Below are 18,089 nucleotides of genomic sequence, written 5' to 3' on the forward strand. Positions count from 1 at the left end.
CCTCAGTAGAAGCATTTAAGTCTCACCTTAAAACTCATCTGTATACTCTAGCCTTTAAATAGACCTCCTTTTTAGACCAGTTGATCTGCCGCTTCTTTTCTTTCTCCTATGTCCCCCCCTCCCTTGTGGAGGGGGTCCGGTCCGATGACCATGGATGAAGTACTGGCTGTCCAGAGTCGAGACCCAGGATGGACCGCTCGTCGGGACCCAGGATGGACCGCTCGCCTGTATCGGTTGGGGACATCTCTACGCTGCTGATCCGCCTCCGCTTGAGATGGTTTCCTGTGGACGGGACTCTCGCTGCTGTCTTGGATCCGCTTGAACTGAACTCTCGCGGCTGTGTTGGAGCCACTATGGATTGAACTTTCACAGTATCATGTTAGACCCGCTCGACATCCATTGCTTTCGGTCCCCTAGAGGGGGGGGGGGTTGCCCACATCTGAGGTCCTCTCCAAGGTTTCTCATAGTCAGCATTGTCACTGGCGTCCCACTGGATGTGAATTCTCCCTGCCCACTGGGTGTGAGTTTTCCTTGCCCTTTTGTGGGTTCTTCCGAGGATGTTGTAGTCGTAATGATTTGTGCAGTCCTTTGAGACATTTGTGATTTGGGGCTATATAAATAAACATTGATTGATTGATTGATTGAACATAGCTTAGGATGGGAAAGTAAATCAACCGGAACTTTGCATTTGGACTTAGCTCCTTTTTCACCACGACTGATTGATACATGGTCCACATGACTGCAGAGGCAGTACAGATCCGCCTGTCTATCTGAACATCCACTCTTCCCTCACATGTGAACAAGACTGTGAGGTATTTAAACTCTTCCACTTGGGGTAAGATCTCCTCCCCAAGCCGGAGATGGCACTCCAACTTTTTCCGAGCGAGAACCATGGACTCGAACATGGAGGTGCGGATTCTCTTCCCAGTCGCTTCACACTCAGCTGCAACCCGATCCAGTGAGAGTTGAAGATCCTGGCCAGATGAAGCCAACAGACCACATCATCTGCAAAAAGCAGAGAAAAAGCACAGAGAAATTCTGTCCATGTGGTCCATGAACAGAATTGGTGACAAAGGGCAGCCCTGGCGAAGTCCAACCCTCACTGGATACAGATCTGACTTATTGCCATATTTTCTGAGCACTCATCACAAGATTCCCTGAGGGACACGGCCGAATGCCTTCTCCAAGTCCACAAAAAACATGTAAACTTGTTGGGCAAACACCCCTGCACGCTCAAAAATGTTAAAAGTTTCAAGATGGCGGCAGCATGGTAGCAAGCTGAGTGTGTCGCGTCTTGCTCCTTCATGCCTAATTAACCTAAAATCTGCCGATACTAACTCTCTCCTAACAACACATTAAACCAAAAGGTTCGCTGTTTGCATATATTTATTAGCCGATTCCTCTAAAAATGCCGAAAACCAGAGGAAATCAGACTGATCCGGAAACCGAACTGTCTATGGCGTCTTTGTCCACTTTGCTCGAGCCCCATCGGGAAGCTCTATCCAAAGATTTTAAAACTTCACTTGCAGTTTTCCTTGCCCTTATGTGGGTTCTTTTGAGGATGTCGTAGTCGTAATGGTTCGTACAGTCCTTTGAGACATTTGTGATTTAGGGCTATATAAATAAACATTGATCGATTGATTGAGTTATAGAGAGCAAACTGGACGACGTACAAGCCACAGTGTCTGCGAACTCTGCCAAACTCCAAAATCTTGAGATTACGGCAAATGACCCGGAGAGCCGCGTGCAAACTCTGGAAACATCCATTACAGCACTAGCAGGCAAAAATACCAACCTGGCAGCAAAAGTCTTAGACCTTCAGTCCCGCAGCCGGCGCAATAACGTCAGAATAATTGGCTTACCTGAATCCATTGAGGGTCCACAACCTACTGGCGTCTTCTCCAACATGCTGGTGGAAGTCTTCAGCGACATCCTGGACTCAGCACCTGAATGCGAGCATGCCCACAGGTCCCTCGCCCCCAAACCTCCAGTAGGCCAGCGACCGAGACCGGTTATCATCAAGCTCCTCAGGTTCCAAGAAAAGGACGCGATTATCCGGGAAGCCCGGTCCAAGAGAGGAAAGCTGAAGTTCCGTGGTCTTTCACCTTCGTCATTATCGTCCTCTTTATGCTCTACTTACCTTATACAAAACTCTCTTTGAACCACATCTAAACTACTGTAATATCATCTGGTGTAACACCTTTCCTACCTACCTTCACAAATTAGAATCCATACAAAATATAATTATACGGGCCCTGTCATGGTCCAAGTTTAATGTCCCCACTCGTCATCTATTTCATAAATATCATCTTTTAAGACTGACAGTGTCATGATCCACGTCTTGGATCATGGCATATTCTTGGTTTAGGTTCTGTTTGATATCACATTCTGTCTAGTATTTGTCTTCCTCAGTTCTTTGTGGCACTTCCTGGTTTATTTACAAGGTGACTCGGTAAAAAATCTGGGTATTATCTTCGACCCAACTCTCTCCTTTGAGTCACACATTAAAAGCGTGACTAAAACGGCCTTCTTTCATCTCCGTAATATCGCTAAAATTCGCTCCATTTTGTCCACTAAAGACGCCGAGATCATTATCCATGCGTTTGTTACGTCTCGTCTCGATTACTGTAACGTATTATTTTCGGGTCTCCCCATGTCTAGCAGTAAAAGATTACAGTTGGTACAAAATGCGGCTGCTAGACTTTTGACAAGAACAAGAAAGTTTGATCACATTACGCCTGTACTGGCTCACCTGCACTGGCTTCCTGTGCACTTAAGATGTGACTTTAAGGTTTTACTACTTACGTATAAAATACTACGCGGTCTAGCTCCATCCTATCTTGCCGATTGTATTGTACCATATGTCCCGGCAAGAAATCTGCGTTCAAAAGACTCCGGCTTGTTAGTGATTCCTAGAGCCCAAAAAAAGTCTGCGGGTTATAGAGCGTTTTCCGTTCGGGCTCCAGTACTCTGGAATGCCCTCCCGGTAACAGTTCGAGATGCCACCTCAGTAGAAGCATTTAAGTCTCACATTAAAACTCATCTGTATACTTTAGCCTTTAAATAGACCTCCTTGTTGGACCAGTTGATCTGCCGCTTTTTTTCTTTTTTCTCCTATGTCCCCCCCTCCCTTGTGGAGGGGGTCCGGTCCAATGACCACGGATGAAGTACTGGCTGTCCAGAGTCGAGACCCAGGATGGACCGCTCGTCGGGACCCAGGATGGACCGCTCGCCTGTATCGGTTGGGGACATCTCTACGCTGCTGATCCGCCTCCGCTTGAGATGGTTTCCTGTGGACGGGACTCTCACTGCTGTCTTGGATCCACTTTGAACTGGACTCTCGCGGCTGTGTTGGAGCCACTACAGATTGAACTTTCACAGTATCATGTTAGACCCGCTCGACATCCATTGCTTTCGGTCCCCTAGAGGGGGAGGGGGGGTTTGCCCACGTCTGAGGTCCTCTCCAAGGTTTCTCATAGTCAGCATTGTCACTGGCATCCCACTGGATGTGAATTCTCCCTGCCCACTGGGTGTGAGTTTTCCTTGCCCTTATATGGGTTCTTCCGAGGATGTCGTAGTCGTAATGATTTGTGCAGTCCTTTGAGACATTTGTGATTTGGGGCTATATAAATAAACATTGATTGATTGATTGATTTCTGTTGTCCTAGCAACGCTCTTGTGTCAGCTGGCTTCCGTGTGATCACGCACACCTGCCTCCTGATTTTTACATTCAGTCTTGGACTCTGGTTTGCTTCACGCTACAGTTGACGTCGCTCTTTCCAGCCTTATGGTAACTACCTTCGTGTACATTAGCTTCCATGCTCTTTCAGTTGTTTGTCCCTAGCTCATGCTAGCGCTTTCTGTTTTGTTTGTTAGTGCCTTCGAGCAAGTGTTTTTGGTTTTTAGACTGTTTTAGTTAGTATAAATAAATTATTGTTCCTACCTCACGCTGTGTCCATCTTAAACGAGAGAACAACTCGTCGCCACAATGCCGCCAAGACGTCACAGACAGAGTTCAACTTTTATCAAATTGCTTCTTTAACCTATCAAGTCATTTACAGGCTGAATCTTAGGCTCTGTAGTTTGGTTCCTATCTACCATCCCCAGTATGCCCACAACACTCGTAACTTAGATCTGATAACAAGTAAACGTCGTTTACTGGCTTGTACCGCTAACAGTGTCGTATGCAGGGGACCAAAGATTTGGAACCAGCTTAATGAGAGCCTCAAGATGCTGTATCCATTCTCCAACTTCAAAAATAAACTGAAAAATTACCTATTGACCACATATCTGTAATGCCTCATGTGGGGTAGACTACTGTTGGGTTTTGCATGGTTGAATGAATGTATGTATGTATGTATATATGTATGTGTATGCTTGCTTTAGTACTATTATCTTGTGTTTATCATATAGTGTTGTTGTTGTTTTGTTGTTGTTTTTTGTTTTTGTGCTTGCTACCATGTTTCCATGTATATATTGTCCTTTGGACCCCCTGTCAAAAGCTTCTTCTAGCTTATTTGGGGGACCCTTTCACGTACCAACATCTTTAAATGATGATATTCACCACTATTGTAAATGTTATATGGTATTGTGAATAAACTTGTAACTAACTAAAAAAAAAAAAAAGATCAAAGAAGGTAAAACGAAGGTAAAGCAAATTAAATAGATGATAATAATAATAATAATATTAATAAACATCGAGCTAAAAGTCCCTGCTGTCAGCTCGAGCTGCAGCGCGAGGTCTTCAGATATCAAAGAGCATGGGTGTCAAACTCTGGCCCGTATAAAGAAGGTTAACACTGTTACAAATATGCGCCACACTGTGAACCCACACCAAATAATAATGACAAACACATTTCGGGAGAACACCCGCACCGTAACGCAACAGAAGAAAATACCCAGAACCCCTTGCAGCACTAACTCTTCCGGGAAGCTACAATATATACCCCCCTGCTACCCTCAAACCCCGCAGGTCCCTATTAAAAGGTTAATTTGTTCAACCTTGGCCGTGGCTTTGTTCTGTTTAAAATTTTGGCCCACTCTGTATTTGAGTTCGACACCCCTGTCATAGAGCATGGGTGTCAAACTCTGGCCCCCGTGTAATTTCATTTGGCCCTTGAGGCAATATCAAATTAACATTAGAGCTGGCCCGCCGGCGTAACACCACATTCCCCGCTAATACTCATACTCGTCAACCCTCCCAATTTTCCCGGGAGACTCCCGAAGTTCAGTGCCCCTCCCGAATTTCTCCCGATTTCCACCCGGACAATAATATTGGGGGCGGGCCGTAAAAGCACTGCTTTTGGCGTTCTCTACATGTCGCCACGTCCGCTTTTCTTCCATAAAAACACCGTGCCGGCCCACTCACATAATATATGCGGCTCATACACACACACTAGTGTATGCAAGGCATACTTGGTCAACATCCATACAGGTCACACTGAGGGTGGCCGTATAAACAAGGTTAACACTGTTACAAATATGCGCCACACTGTGAACCCACAGCAAACAAGAATGACAAACACATTTCGAGAGAACATCCGCACCGTAACACAACATAAACACAACCGGACAAATATCCAGGATCCCTTGCATCACTAACTCTTCCGGGACGCTACAATATACACCCCCGCTACCACCAAACCCCGCCCCAACTCAAACCCGCCGCCTAAAAAAGGCATTAAATTTGTGTTTTTATTTCATTTGATATGCCATTGATATTTTTAAATTATTAGGGTCCGCCAGGCCCATTGCAAAAGGACTCCTTTTGCAATGGGTCAAAGGACCCTTGTTGAAACTGTAACGTTTTATTATTATTATTATTCTTTATTCCGCACCTACGCGCTGTAATTTGACCCCCTTAACATGGTTCAAAACTCACCAAATTTGACACACAGGTCGGTATGGCAAACCTTCCCAACTTATTAAGCAACCAAACCCCAAAAATCAAAATTGCGCGCAAGCGCCTCCTAGGGAAAAAAAAACGGACTGCTTGTAACTTCCGTTAGGAATGTCGTAGAGACATGAAACAAAAACCTCTATGTAGGTCTGACTTAGACCTACATTTCCAATTAGAAACTTCTATAGCAAAAATCAACAGGAAGTTGGCAAAAACCCCTTCAAAACTAAATTTTCGCAAAAAAATCTGTTTTTTTCTCTTTGAGCTGAAATTTGACCTCCTTAAAATGCTTCAAAACTCACCAAACTTGGCACACACATCCGGACTGGCAACAATTGTGATCTAGTGAAAAAACCAAACCCCAAAACTCAAAATTGCGCTCTATCGCAATTTTTGAATAAAACACAGAAAAAACTGCTCCTAGGAAGAGAAAACAGATAAAACTGCGTGTAACTTCCGGTAGGAATGTCGGACAGACATGAAACAAAAACCTTAATGTAGGTCTCACTTAGACCTACATTTTAATAATTGACATCCTGCAGCAAAAATCAACAGGAAGTTAAAAATTACCCCTTCAAAATAAAAGTTTTGTAAAAACCCATCACCTTTTTTCAAACATTATGTCCTCTGAGTGCTTCAAACTCACACAGGACAGAGTTTGAACCTTTCTGATTAAAAGTTATTCACAGAGTTTTGATTACTACTACGGTTTTGATTTTACGCGCCTTCAAAGAACCCCTACGCAAAGTCTCCTAAAAAACGTAATTTTTGCTACTTTTAGCTGTAATTTGACCCCCTTAAAATGATTCAAAGTGCAAGTTAAAGCTCGACTATGCCAAGCAAAAGCTATTTATCAACAACATCCAGAAACGCCAATCTGTAATTTGACCCCCTTAACATGCTTCGAAACTCACCAAATTTCACACACACATCAGGACTGGCAAAAATTGCCATCTGATAAAAAAACCAAACCCCAAAAATTTTAATTGCTTTTCAGCGCCCCCTACATAAAAACCCAGACAAAACTGCTTGTAATTTCTGTTAAGAATTTCATACAGACATGAAACAAAATCCTCTATGTAGGTCAGGGCTTGGGTTGGGTGGCCAGCAGCCAAAGCGGACCCGACCAACGCTGCTTGCAGCTTTAATTATTATTTGAAACTGTCTTCGGGGCTTTTCTCCGGTCTCAAGTGCAATATTCAATGCAAAACTTGTTTGGGTCCCTATTAAAGGGTCAATTTGTTCAACCTCGGCCCGCGGCTTTGTTCAGTTTTAAATTTTGGCCCGCTCTGTATTTGAGTTTGACGCCCCTGGTTTAGAGTGACGTTGACCAGCGTAGTTGCACATCCACACTGCCCGGCTTCCGTGACATCAACAGACAAATTACCGGTTTTTCTTTAGTAGTTTTATTGCAGCCGGACATGATAACACCGCACGAGTGCTTAACAAGGCTTGAAATTAGGCATTCGTTCACAGCGGTCCACCACAGCCTGGATTTCTGAGATCTGGATGCTCCTGTACGTACCAGTGACGCTGGTCCACGTGGTCTCTCCGTCACTGTAGGTACGTTTGAGGCGCGCCGTGTATGGGATGTCCAAGCCGTACTTCTTTCCCCGCATGGTGATGGTGCACGAGTAGCCGGCTTGGACCGTGGTGTCCACAGAAAGAGAGTGGGTGGTGATTTCGGTATGAGTGGTGCCTTTGACCAACTTGTAGCTCACAGAAGCCCTAAACTGAATCTTTCCTTCAATGATAAAGGGTATTCCGGTTTGGATTGTGGTGCCGACTCCCGCCGAGAAGGAGAAGGCGGTGTCCCACTTGCTGGCTGTCGAGATGCTCTTTGACAGAGTGGACGTACGTTTGATGGGCTGGCAGTGGTAGTTGGAGACTGTGTCCTTGTGCAGGATCTCAGGGGGATACACCACGGGAGTGATGCCCTCTGTGTGGTACGTCATTTTCATCAGGTGCTCTTTCCTTACGTCTTTCTTCACTTCCAGGAACTGGTAGTCAGGGTACCAGTACTCAGTGCTTCCCCAGGCAAGGTAGAAAACCTTATCACTCACCTTCACTTTCCCCAAACCATACATGTTCTTGCCAACGTATATGTCTTCGTTTTGGCAGGTCTTAACAGAAAATGGGGTCACAAAACCTTTGGAGCCTTGCTTCCACTGTAAGATCTCGAAGTTGTCTTTGTTGACCAGCAGCTCGAACGGCGACTGGCTGTACCCGTACCCGTTTTTGGAGAAGACGCACGCGCTACCACTTTCGGGGTTGTAATAGCCCGCATTGCAGTCAACTTTGCAGATGTAGTCCACACGTTTAGCGTAGCTGTTGTAGATGGACACAGATCCTTCGAACACGGTCTCATATGTGGTCCTCCACTCTAGGTTGCTTTCGTCAAAATTGAAAGAATCGGAGTCGGCCGTTAGCCTCATCACTGGTGGAGGGAACCTTAGAGGCTTTGTAGCAGGCGGTACTTCAGGGTGATGGTTCTTCAGAGCTGGATTTAAAGAGGGAGCTGGGTGAGGGACACAAGAGAGACGTCAAGTCCACGCGCTTGATTTGATTGATTGATTGATTGATACTTTTATTAGTAGATTGCACAGTTCAGTACATATTCCGTACAATTGACCACTAAATGGTAACACCCGAATAATTTGTTTAAGTCGGGGTCCACGTTAATCAATTCATGGTTCTCCTCTCTGGTCAACAAAAGCACCTTGAGGATTCTAGCGGGAACTCTCATTCTGATCCGCCTCCGCTTGGGATGGTTTCCTGCTGGCTCCGCTGTGAACGGGACTCTTGCTGCTGTGTTGGATCCGCTTTGGACTGGACTCTCGCGACTGTGTTGGATCCATTGTGGATTGAACTTTCACAGTATCATGTTAGACCCGCTCGACATCCATTGCTTTCCTCCTCTCTAAGGTTCTCATAGTCATCATTGTCACCGACGTCCCACTGGGTCATCATTGTCACCGACGTCCCACTGGGTGTGAGTTTTCCTTGCCCTTATGTGGGCCTACCGAGGATGTCGTGGTGGTTTGTGCAGCCCTTTGAGACACTAGTGATTTAGGGCTATATAAGTAAACATTGATTGATTGATTGATTGATTCAACCCTTCTTCGATTACGCTTGCACCTCCTGGTACCCGAGCACCTCCAAAACCCTCAAATCTAGACTCCAAACATCCCAGAATAAGCTAGTCCGGTTACTTTTAGACCTCCACCCCAGATCACACCTCAATCCAACCCACTTCTCCAAAGTGGGCTGGCTCAGGGTGGAGGACAGAGTAAAACAACTTGCACTGAGCCTAGTCTATAAAATCAATCAATCAATCAATCAATGTTTATTTATATAGCCCCAAATCACAAATGTCTCAAAGGACTGCACAAATCATTACGACTACAACATCCTCGGAAGAACCCACAAAAGGGCAAGGAAAACTCACACCCAGTGGGCAGGGAGAATTCACATTCAGTGGGACGCCAGTGACAATGCTGACTATGAGAAACCTTGGAGAGGACCTCAGATGTGGGCAACCCCCCCCCCCCCCCCTCTAGGGGACCGAAAGCAATGGATGTCGAGCGGGTCTAACATGATACTGTGAAAGTTCAATCCATAGTGGCTCCAAGACAGCAGTGAGAGTCCCGTCCACAGGAAACCATCTCAAGCGGATCAGCAGCGTAGAGATGTCCCCAACCGATACAGGCGAGCGGTCCATCCTGGGTCCCGACGAGCGGTCCATCCTGGGTCTCGACTCTGGACAGTCAGTACTTCATCCATGGTCATCGGACCGGACCCCCTCCACAAGGGAGGGGGGGACATAGGAGAAAGAAAAGAAGCGGCAGATCAACTGGTCTAAAAAGGAGGTCTATTTAAAGGCTAGAGTATACAGATGAGTTTTAAGATGAGACTTAAATGCTTCTACTGAGGTAGCATCTCGAACTGTTACCGGGAGGGCATTCCAGAGTACTGGAGCCCGAACGGAAAACGCTCTATAGCCCGCAGACTTTTTTTGAGCTCTAGGAATCACTAATAAGCCGGAGTCTTTTGAACGCAGATTTCTTGCCGGGACATACAGTACAATACAATAAAATCCGCCACACCTCCTTGATACCGAAGTACATGTCAAATTACTTCCTTAACGTAAATGAGCGCCATAACCACAACACCAGGGGGAGCTCCACAAACCACGTTAAACCCAGATTCCGATCTAACAAAGGTCTTAACTCATTCTCTTTCTATGCCACATCAATGTGGAATGCACTCCCAACAGGTATAAAAGTAAGTGCATCTCTATATTCCTTCAAAACCGCTCGAAAACAACACCTCCAGGCAACTTCAACACTTTACTAATACCCTCCTCCATTCACATCCCATCTCCCCGGATTATCAACAACTCAAATCAATCAATCAATCAATGTTTATTTATATAGCCCCAAATCACAAATGTCTCAAAGGACTGCACAAATCATTACGACTACAACATCCTCGGAAGAACCCACAAAAGGGCAAGGAAAACTCACACCCAGTGGGCAGGGAGAATTCACATTCAGTGGGACGCCAGTGACAATGCTGACTATGAGAAACCTTGGAGAGGACCTCAGATGTGGGCAACCCCCCCCCCCCCCCCCCCCCCCCTCTAGGGGACCGAAAGCAATGGATGTCGAGCGGGTCTAACATGATACTGTGAAAGTTCAATCCATAGTGGCTCCAAGACAGCAGTGAGAGTCCCGTCCACAGGAAACCATCTCAAGCGGATCAGCAGCGTAGAGATGTCCCCAACCGATACAGGCGAGCGGTCCATCCTGGGTCCCGACGAGCGGTCCATCCTGGGTCTCGACTCTGGACAGTCAGTACTTCATCCATGGTCATCGGACCGGACCCCCTCCACAAGGGAGGGGGGGACATAGGAGAAAGAAAAGAAGCGGCAGATCAACTGGTCTAAAAAGGAGGTCTATTTAAAGGCTAGAGTATACAGATGAGTTTTAAGATGAGACTTAAATGCTTCTACTGTACTTCTAATGTATATACTTGTTCTTATCCTATCTGAACTCACTATGCTCTCTGCTGGCTGTACATATCCTACTAAATAAGACCTACACTGTTTCAATGTCCACATTTCTCTGTTGATGCAATTGTTGATGACTGAAGTTCTGATATCAACCAAAGCTCCTCATCCCACCCCCCGGATTGTAAATAATGTAAATAATTCAATGTACATACTATGATGATTAACTTGTGTGATGACTGTATTATGTTGATAGTATATATTTGTACCATGAATTGATTAACGTGGACCCCGACTTAAACAAGTTGAAAAACTTATTGGGGTGTTACCATTTAGTGGTCAATTGTACGGAATATGTACTGTACTGTGCAATCTACTAATAAAAGTATCAATCAATCAATCAATGCAAAAGGACAGCATACAGTGAGACACAGACAAAGCATGCAAAGTACCGACAGAAAATAAAGACACAAATCAGCAAAGTGACCACGAAGGACTCGTGTCCACCTACGGGAGTCGTTCCTCGGCGCTAGTTGAGCCAGCCACGTGGAAAACATGGACAGGGCACACTTGGAATACTTCCCCACAAACGTGCCTTGGAGTCGAACACAAAAAGACACATCGATCAGTCGTCCTGGTCTGGGAACCAGAGGACAAGTTGATGAAACGTTCTTCCAGAACAAAACCTGGTAAATCGGTGGAAGACGGGTCCTGGTCTTCGCAGTCCGGCTGTAGGGCCAAGGTCAGTGCCAGCAGCAGCAGCAGAACCGACGGCTTCATCCTGTTTGGGTCCCAAAACACACTCAGCGAGCGTTCAAACGGGTCTGTGATGGACTTTCTGTAGCGGTCAACAATGTGTACTCTTCTCTCCCCGCTCCGACTTTGACCTCCTCTTAAAACTTTGATCAAACAAACTGTTCTCTGACTTCTCTTCGCTTTCTCTCTGAAATAATGCAGTCCAACAATGTCATATTCTGCTGATTAGATCAAACTTAAGGCCTAAATCTGCGGCCCCACTTCATTTTAACGTGCCCTGCGAAAACCTGGAAAAAATGTGTGTTTTATATGTCAATATTGCTAATACTGCCATAAGGTGGCGACTTGTCCGGGGTGTACCCCTCCTTCCGCCCGATTGTAGCTGAGATAGGCGCCAGCGCCCCCCACAACCCCAAAAAGAAATAAGCGGTAGAAAATGGATGGATATTGCTAATAAGAATGCTAATACCCCGGACACATGCACACTTTGGAAAAAAAATGTTTATTCACCCATTAAATTAAAACATGCTAATAATAATGCTAATAACCATGCTAACTTTGCTAATAAAATGCTAATGATTAAAAATAAGTAGGGGCGTCCCTATCCTTTATTGATACCTGTCAATGAAATTATATGTGCTTGCATGTAAAACGCTTGATATCATGTGCGACACAGGCAGTCGTGCAGCGTGTTAATTTGTGTGTGATATCATATGCGATACAAGCAGTCCTGCTGCGTGTTTACTTGCGTGTGATATCATGTGCGATACAAGCAGTCGTGCAACTTGTGTGTTATATCATGTACAATACAAGCAGTCCTGCAGTGTGTTTAGTTGCGTGTGATATCATGTGCGGTACAAGCAGTCCTGCAGGGTGTGTACTTGCGTGTGATATCATGTGCGATACAAGCAGTCCTGCACCGTGTTTACTTGTGTGTGATATCATTTACAATACAAGCAGTCCTGCAGCGTGTTTACTTGCATGTGATATCATGTGCGCTACAAGCAGTCCTGCAGCGTGTTCACTTGCGTGTGTTATTATATGCGATACAAGCAGTCCTGCAGGGTTTTTACTTGCATGTAATATCATGTGCGATACAAGCAGTCCTGCAGCGTGTTTACTTGCGTGTGATATCTTGGGCAATACAAGCAGTCCTGTAGTGTGTTCACTTGCGTGTGATATCATGTGCGATACAAGCAGTCCTGCAGCGTATTTACTTACGACAACGAACAAGTAAAAAGAAAAAGGGATACAAGAAGAAGATGAAGACAACAACGAACGAGTAAAAAGAAAAAGGGATAGGAGAAGAAGAAGAAGAAGAAGAAGATGACAACGAACAAGTAAAAAGAAAAAGGGATAGAAGAAGAAGAAGAAAAAGAAGAAGACAACAACGAACAAGTAAAAAGAAAAGGGATAGAAGAATAAGAAGAAGAAAAAGAAGAAGAAGAAGAAGAAGAAGAAGAAGAAAAAGAAGACGACAACAAACAAGTAAAAAGAACAAGGGAAAGAAGAAGAAGAAGATGGAGAAGAAGAAGAAGAGGAAGAAGATGATGATTAAGATGAAGAACAAAGAAAAACAAGATGATTGAGATGAAGGAGAAGAAAAAGCAGAAGATGAAGATGAGCATGAATACCAAGAAGAAGAAGAAGGAGACAACAAAGACGACAATGAACAAGTAAAAAGAAAAAGGGTTAGAAGAAGAAGAAGAAGAAGATGGAGAAGAAGAAGAAGAAGAAGAGGAAGAAGATGATGATTAAGATGAAGAAAAAAGAAAAACAAGATGATTGAGATGAAGAAGAAGAAAAAGCAGAAGATGAAGATGAGCATAAATACCAAGAACAAGAAGAAGGAGACAACAAAGACGACAACGAACAAGTAAAAAGAAAAAGGGATAGAAGAAGAAGAATGGATGTCCGCTAACTTTTTGCAACTCAACGCCCAAAAAACGGAAATGCTGATTATCGGTCCTGCTAGACACCGAACTCTATTTAATAATACAACTCTAACATTTGACAACCAAACAATCAAACAAGGCGACACGGTAAAGAATCTGGGTATTATCTTCGACCCAACTCTCTCCTTTGAGGCACACATTAAAAGCGTTACTAAAACGGCCTTCTTTCATCTCCGTAATATCGCTAAAATTCGCTCCATTCTGTCCACTAAAGACGCTGAGATCATTATCCATGCGTTTGTTACGTCTCGTCTCGATTACTGTAACGTATTATTTTCGGGTCTCCCCATGTCTAGCAGTAAAAGATTACAGTTGGTACAAAATGCGGCTGCTAGACATTTGACAAGAACAAGAAAGTTTGATCACATTACGCCTGTACTGGCTCACCTGCACTGGCTTCCTGTGCACTTAAGATGTGACTTTAAGGTTTTACTACTTACGTATAAAATACTACACGGTCTAGCTCCATCCTATCTTGCCGATAGTATTGTACCATATGTCCCGGCAAGAAATCTGCGTTCAAAGGACTCCGGCTTATTAGTGATACCCAAGGCCCAAAAAAAGTCTGCGGGCTATAGAGCGTTTTCCGTTCGGGCTCCAGTACTCTGGAATGCCCTCCCGGTAACAGTTCGCGATGCCACCTCAGTAGAAGCATTTAAGTCTCACCTTAAAACTCATTTGTATACTCTAGCCTTTAAATAGACTCCCTTTTTAGACCAGTTGATCTGCCGTTTCTTTTCTTTTTCTTCTATGTCCCACTCTCCCTTGTGGAGGGGGTCCGGTCCAATCCGGTGGCCATGTACTGCTCGCCTGTGTATCGGCTGGGGACATCTCTGCGCTGCTGATCTGCCTCCGCTTGGGATGGTTTCCTGCTGGCTCCGCTGTGAACGGGACTCTCGCTGCTGTGTTGGATCCATTGTGGATTGAACTTTCACAGTATCATGTTACACCCGCTCGACATCCATTGCTTTCCTCCTCTCTAAGGTTCTCATAGTCATCATTGTCACCGATGTCCCACTGGGTGTGAGTTTTCCTTGCCCTTATGTGGGCCTACCGAGGATGTCGTGGTGGTCTGTGCAGCCCTTTGAGACACTAGTGATTTAGGGCTATATAAGTAAACATTGATTGATTGATTGAAAAAGAAGAAGAAGATGAAGAAGAAGAAGAAGACTACAATTAACAAGTAAAAAGAAAAAGGGATAAAAGAAGAACAAGAAAACAACCACAAACAAGTAAAAAGAAAAAGGGATAGAAGAAGGAGAAGAAGAAGTTGACAATGAACAAGTAAAAAGAAAAAGGGATGGAAGAAGAAGAAGAAAAGGAAGAAAATGAAGAAGACAACAACAAACAAGTAAAAAGAAAAAGGGATAGAAGAAGAAGAGGAAGAAGAAGAAGAAGATGAAGAAGAAGAAGAAGAAGAAGAAGACAACAAACAAGTAAAAAGAAAAAGGGATGGAAGTAGAAGAAAAGGAAGAAAAAGAAGAAGACAACAAACAAGTAAAAGAAAAAGGGATAGAAGAAGAAGAAGAAGAAGAAGAAGAAGAAGAAGAAGAGGAAGAAGAAGAAGACGACAACGAACAAGTAAAAAGAACAAGGGAAAGAAGAAGAAGAAGAAGAAGAAGAAGAAGAAGAAGAAGAAGAAGAAGACAGTCCTGCAGCGTGTTTACTTGTGTGCAGAGGTGGGTAGAGTAGCCAGAAATTGTACTCAAGTAAGAGTACTGTTACTTTAGAGATTTATTACTCAAGTAAAAGTAAGGATTAGTCATCCAAATATTTACTTGAGTAAAAGTAAAAAGTCTGTTGTGAAAAAACTACTCAAGTACTGAGTAACTGATGAGTAACCTGTTTGTTTAATGATTACGGCAACAAATAATAAACAAAACATAAAAAATAGCAACGAGCAAATTCAGAGCCAGGAATATCTCTTAAGCAACAAAAACAATAATATATATTGAATAATAATACATTAAAATAAAATAAAAATTGAGGTAAATTGAGCCACAATAACTTAACAGCACCATAGGCTCAGTAGGCATTTATTGATTGATTGATTGATTGATTGAAACTTGTATTATTAGATTGCACAGTACAGTACATATTCCATACAATTGACCACTAAATGGTAACACCCCAATAAGTTTTTCAACGTTAATCAATTACTTAATAAATGACCAAGTCGAGGTGATCTACCTCATATATACATACACACACATATCATATATATATAAATATATATATATATATACAGTATATAATTTATATTTATTTATTTTGCCGTTTTTGTTGACATGTTAAAGGTGTTTTAATGAATATACATGCATGTTTAACATATATATTCCTATCTTTCATGAAGACAAGAATATAAGTTGGTGTATTACCTGATTCTGATGACTTGCATTGATTGGAATCAGACAGTATAGTGCTGATAATGTCCACGTTTTCAAATGGAGGAGAAAAAAAGTTCCTCCTTCCTGTCTAATACCACATGAAAGTCGTTGGTTTTTGGCATCTTATTTGTCCAGCTTCCATATTCGTTTTTATACACTTTACAAGAAATACATTGGCGGCAAACTCCGTCGCTTGCTAGCTTGTTTGCTCTGGCTTTCGGAGACTCTTATTTTGTTAACGCAGCACATTTATTGTGAAGACAGGAACTGTGCGATCAGTCTTTAGGTTTTTGACGGGAAGTACGGTTGAAATAAAAAGTGGCTTTCTTCCTTTACACTTTTGGTTGATTGAAACTTGTATTAGTAGAGTTCACAGTACAGTACATATTCCATACAATTGACCACTAAATGTTAACACCCCAATAAGTTTTTCAACGTTAATCAATTACTTAATAATTGACCAAGTTGAGGTGATCTACCTCATATATACATACACACACATATCATATATATATATATATATATATATATATACAGTATATAATTTATATTTATTTATTTTGCCGTTTTTGTTGACATGTTAAAAGTGTTTTAATGAATATACATGCATGTTTAACATATAGATTCCTATCTTTAATGAAGACAAGAATATAAGTTGGTGTATTACCTGATTCTGATGACTTGCATTGATTGGAATCAGACAGCATAGTGCTGATAATGTCCACGTTTTCAAATGGAGGAAAATAAAAGTCCTCCTTTCTGTCTAATACCACATGAAAGTCGTTGGTTTTTGGCATCTTATTTGTCCAGCTTCCATATTCGTTTTTATACACTTTACAAGAAATACATAGGCGGCGAACTCCGTCGCTTGCTCGCTTGTTTGCGCTGGCTTTCGGAGACTCTTATTTTGTTAGCGCAGCACATTTATTGTGAAGACAGGAACTGTGCGATCAGTCTTTAGGTTTTTGACGGGAAGTACGGTTGAAATAAAAAAAGTGTCTTTTTTTCCTTTACACTTTTGATTGATTGAAACTTGATTGAAAGTCGGGTTTCACGTGTGACAGTCATGTGACCGCCTGGCTCTTTTTGATTGGTCCAACGTCACCAGTGACTGCATGTGATTGGTGAAACGCAGGCAATGCGTAAATCCTACTTTGAAAAAACCGAAACAAACATTAATAGATCGATAAAAAAAAAAAAGTAGCGAGCGGAATGTAGATAAATGGAGCGGAGTAAAAGTAGCGTTTCTTCTCTATAAATATACTCAAGTAAAAGTAAAAGTACGTTGCATAAAAACTACTCTAAGAAGTACAATTTATCCCAAAAGTTACTCAAGTAGATGTAACGGAGTAAATGTAGCGCGTTACTACCCACCTCTGGTTGCGTGTGACATCATGTGCGATACAAGCAGTGTGAGGGTCAAAGTAATATCAACGACCACACCAAGCGCTGATGATCATCTCGGGAAGTTTCTATAACCAATCAATCAATCAATGTTTATTTATATAGCCCCAAATCACAAATGTCTCAAAGGACTGCACAAATCATTACGACTACAACATCCTCGGAAGAACCCACAAAAGGGCAAGGAAAACCCACACCCAGTGGGCAGGGAGAATTCACATTCAGTGGGACGCCAGCGACAATGCTGACTATGAGAAACCTTGGAGAGGACCTCAGATGTGGGCAACCCCCCCCCTCTAGGGGACCGAAAGCAATGGATGTCGAGCGGGTCTAACATGATACTGTGAAAGTTCAATCCATAGTGGCTCCAAGACAGCAGTGAGAGTCCCGTCCACAGGAAACCATCTCAAGCGGATCAGCAGCGTAGAGATGTCCCCAACCGATACAGGCGGTTGGGGTGAGGTGGTGAACATCTTGTGGCTCGCAGAGCGGCACTTGACCTGCACCACGGAGGCGGTGACTCACCCTCTTTATATTCCGACATTCCCTGCCAGGCGAGCGCACGGGCGCAGCCGCCTGTCGTATCCGAGGAGCGAGGCCCGCTGCCGCCGTCCATGAAAAATGCAGCAGCTTCTGCACGGTGAGCTTCACGTCACCTGGCAGCTCACGCAGGATCC

The 18,089-nt window shown here is 43.5% G+C and overlaps 1 protein-coding gene across 1 annotated transcript; it reads right to left on the bottom strand.

Moving 5' to 3' along the window:
* Positions 1-7,278: 7,278 nt before the first annotated feature.
* On the bottom strand, positions 7,279-11,794 carry LOC133564570 (natterin-3-like). Its single transcript, XM_061918988.1, has 3 exons — positions 11,597-11,794; positions 11,422-11,505; positions 7,279-8,417 (listed from the first exon to the last, which is right to left on the bottom strand). The coding sequence occupies exons 1-3, from the start codon at positions 11,688-11,690 to the stop codon at positions 7,342-7,344; spliced, it is 1,254 nt and encodes a 417-aa protein (XP_061774972.1). The 5' UTR covers positions 11,691-11,794; the 3' UTR covers positions 7,279-7,341.
* Between the last annotated feature and the right edge of the window lie 6,295 nt (positions 11,795-18,089).

The sequence above is a fragment of the Nerophis ophidion genome, linkage group LG01, assembly GCF_033978795.1.
Source record: "Nerophis ophidion isolate RoL-2023_Sa linkage group LG01, RoL_Noph_v1.0, whole genome shotgun sequence".
NCBI classification, from domain to species: Eukaryota; Metazoa; Chordata; class Actinopteri; order Syngnathiformes; family Syngnathidae; genus Nerophis; species Nerophis ophidion.

Bases quoted from the DNA above. Each gene is read 5' to 3' on its own strand.
- LOC133564570 (XM_061918988.1), bottom strand. From the start codon at position 11,690: ATGAAGCCGTCGGTTCTGCTGCTGCTGCTGGCACTGACCTTGGCCCTA. The intron at 11,506-11,596 runs GTTTTGTTCTGG...TTCGACTCCAAG, and splicing joins GTCTTCCACCGATTTACCAG to GCACGTTTGTGGGGAAGTAT. The intron at 8,418-11,421 runs GTAGGTGGACAC...TCCCTCACCCAG, and splicing joins AGCGCCGAGGAACGACTCCC to CTCCCTCTTTAAATCCAGCT.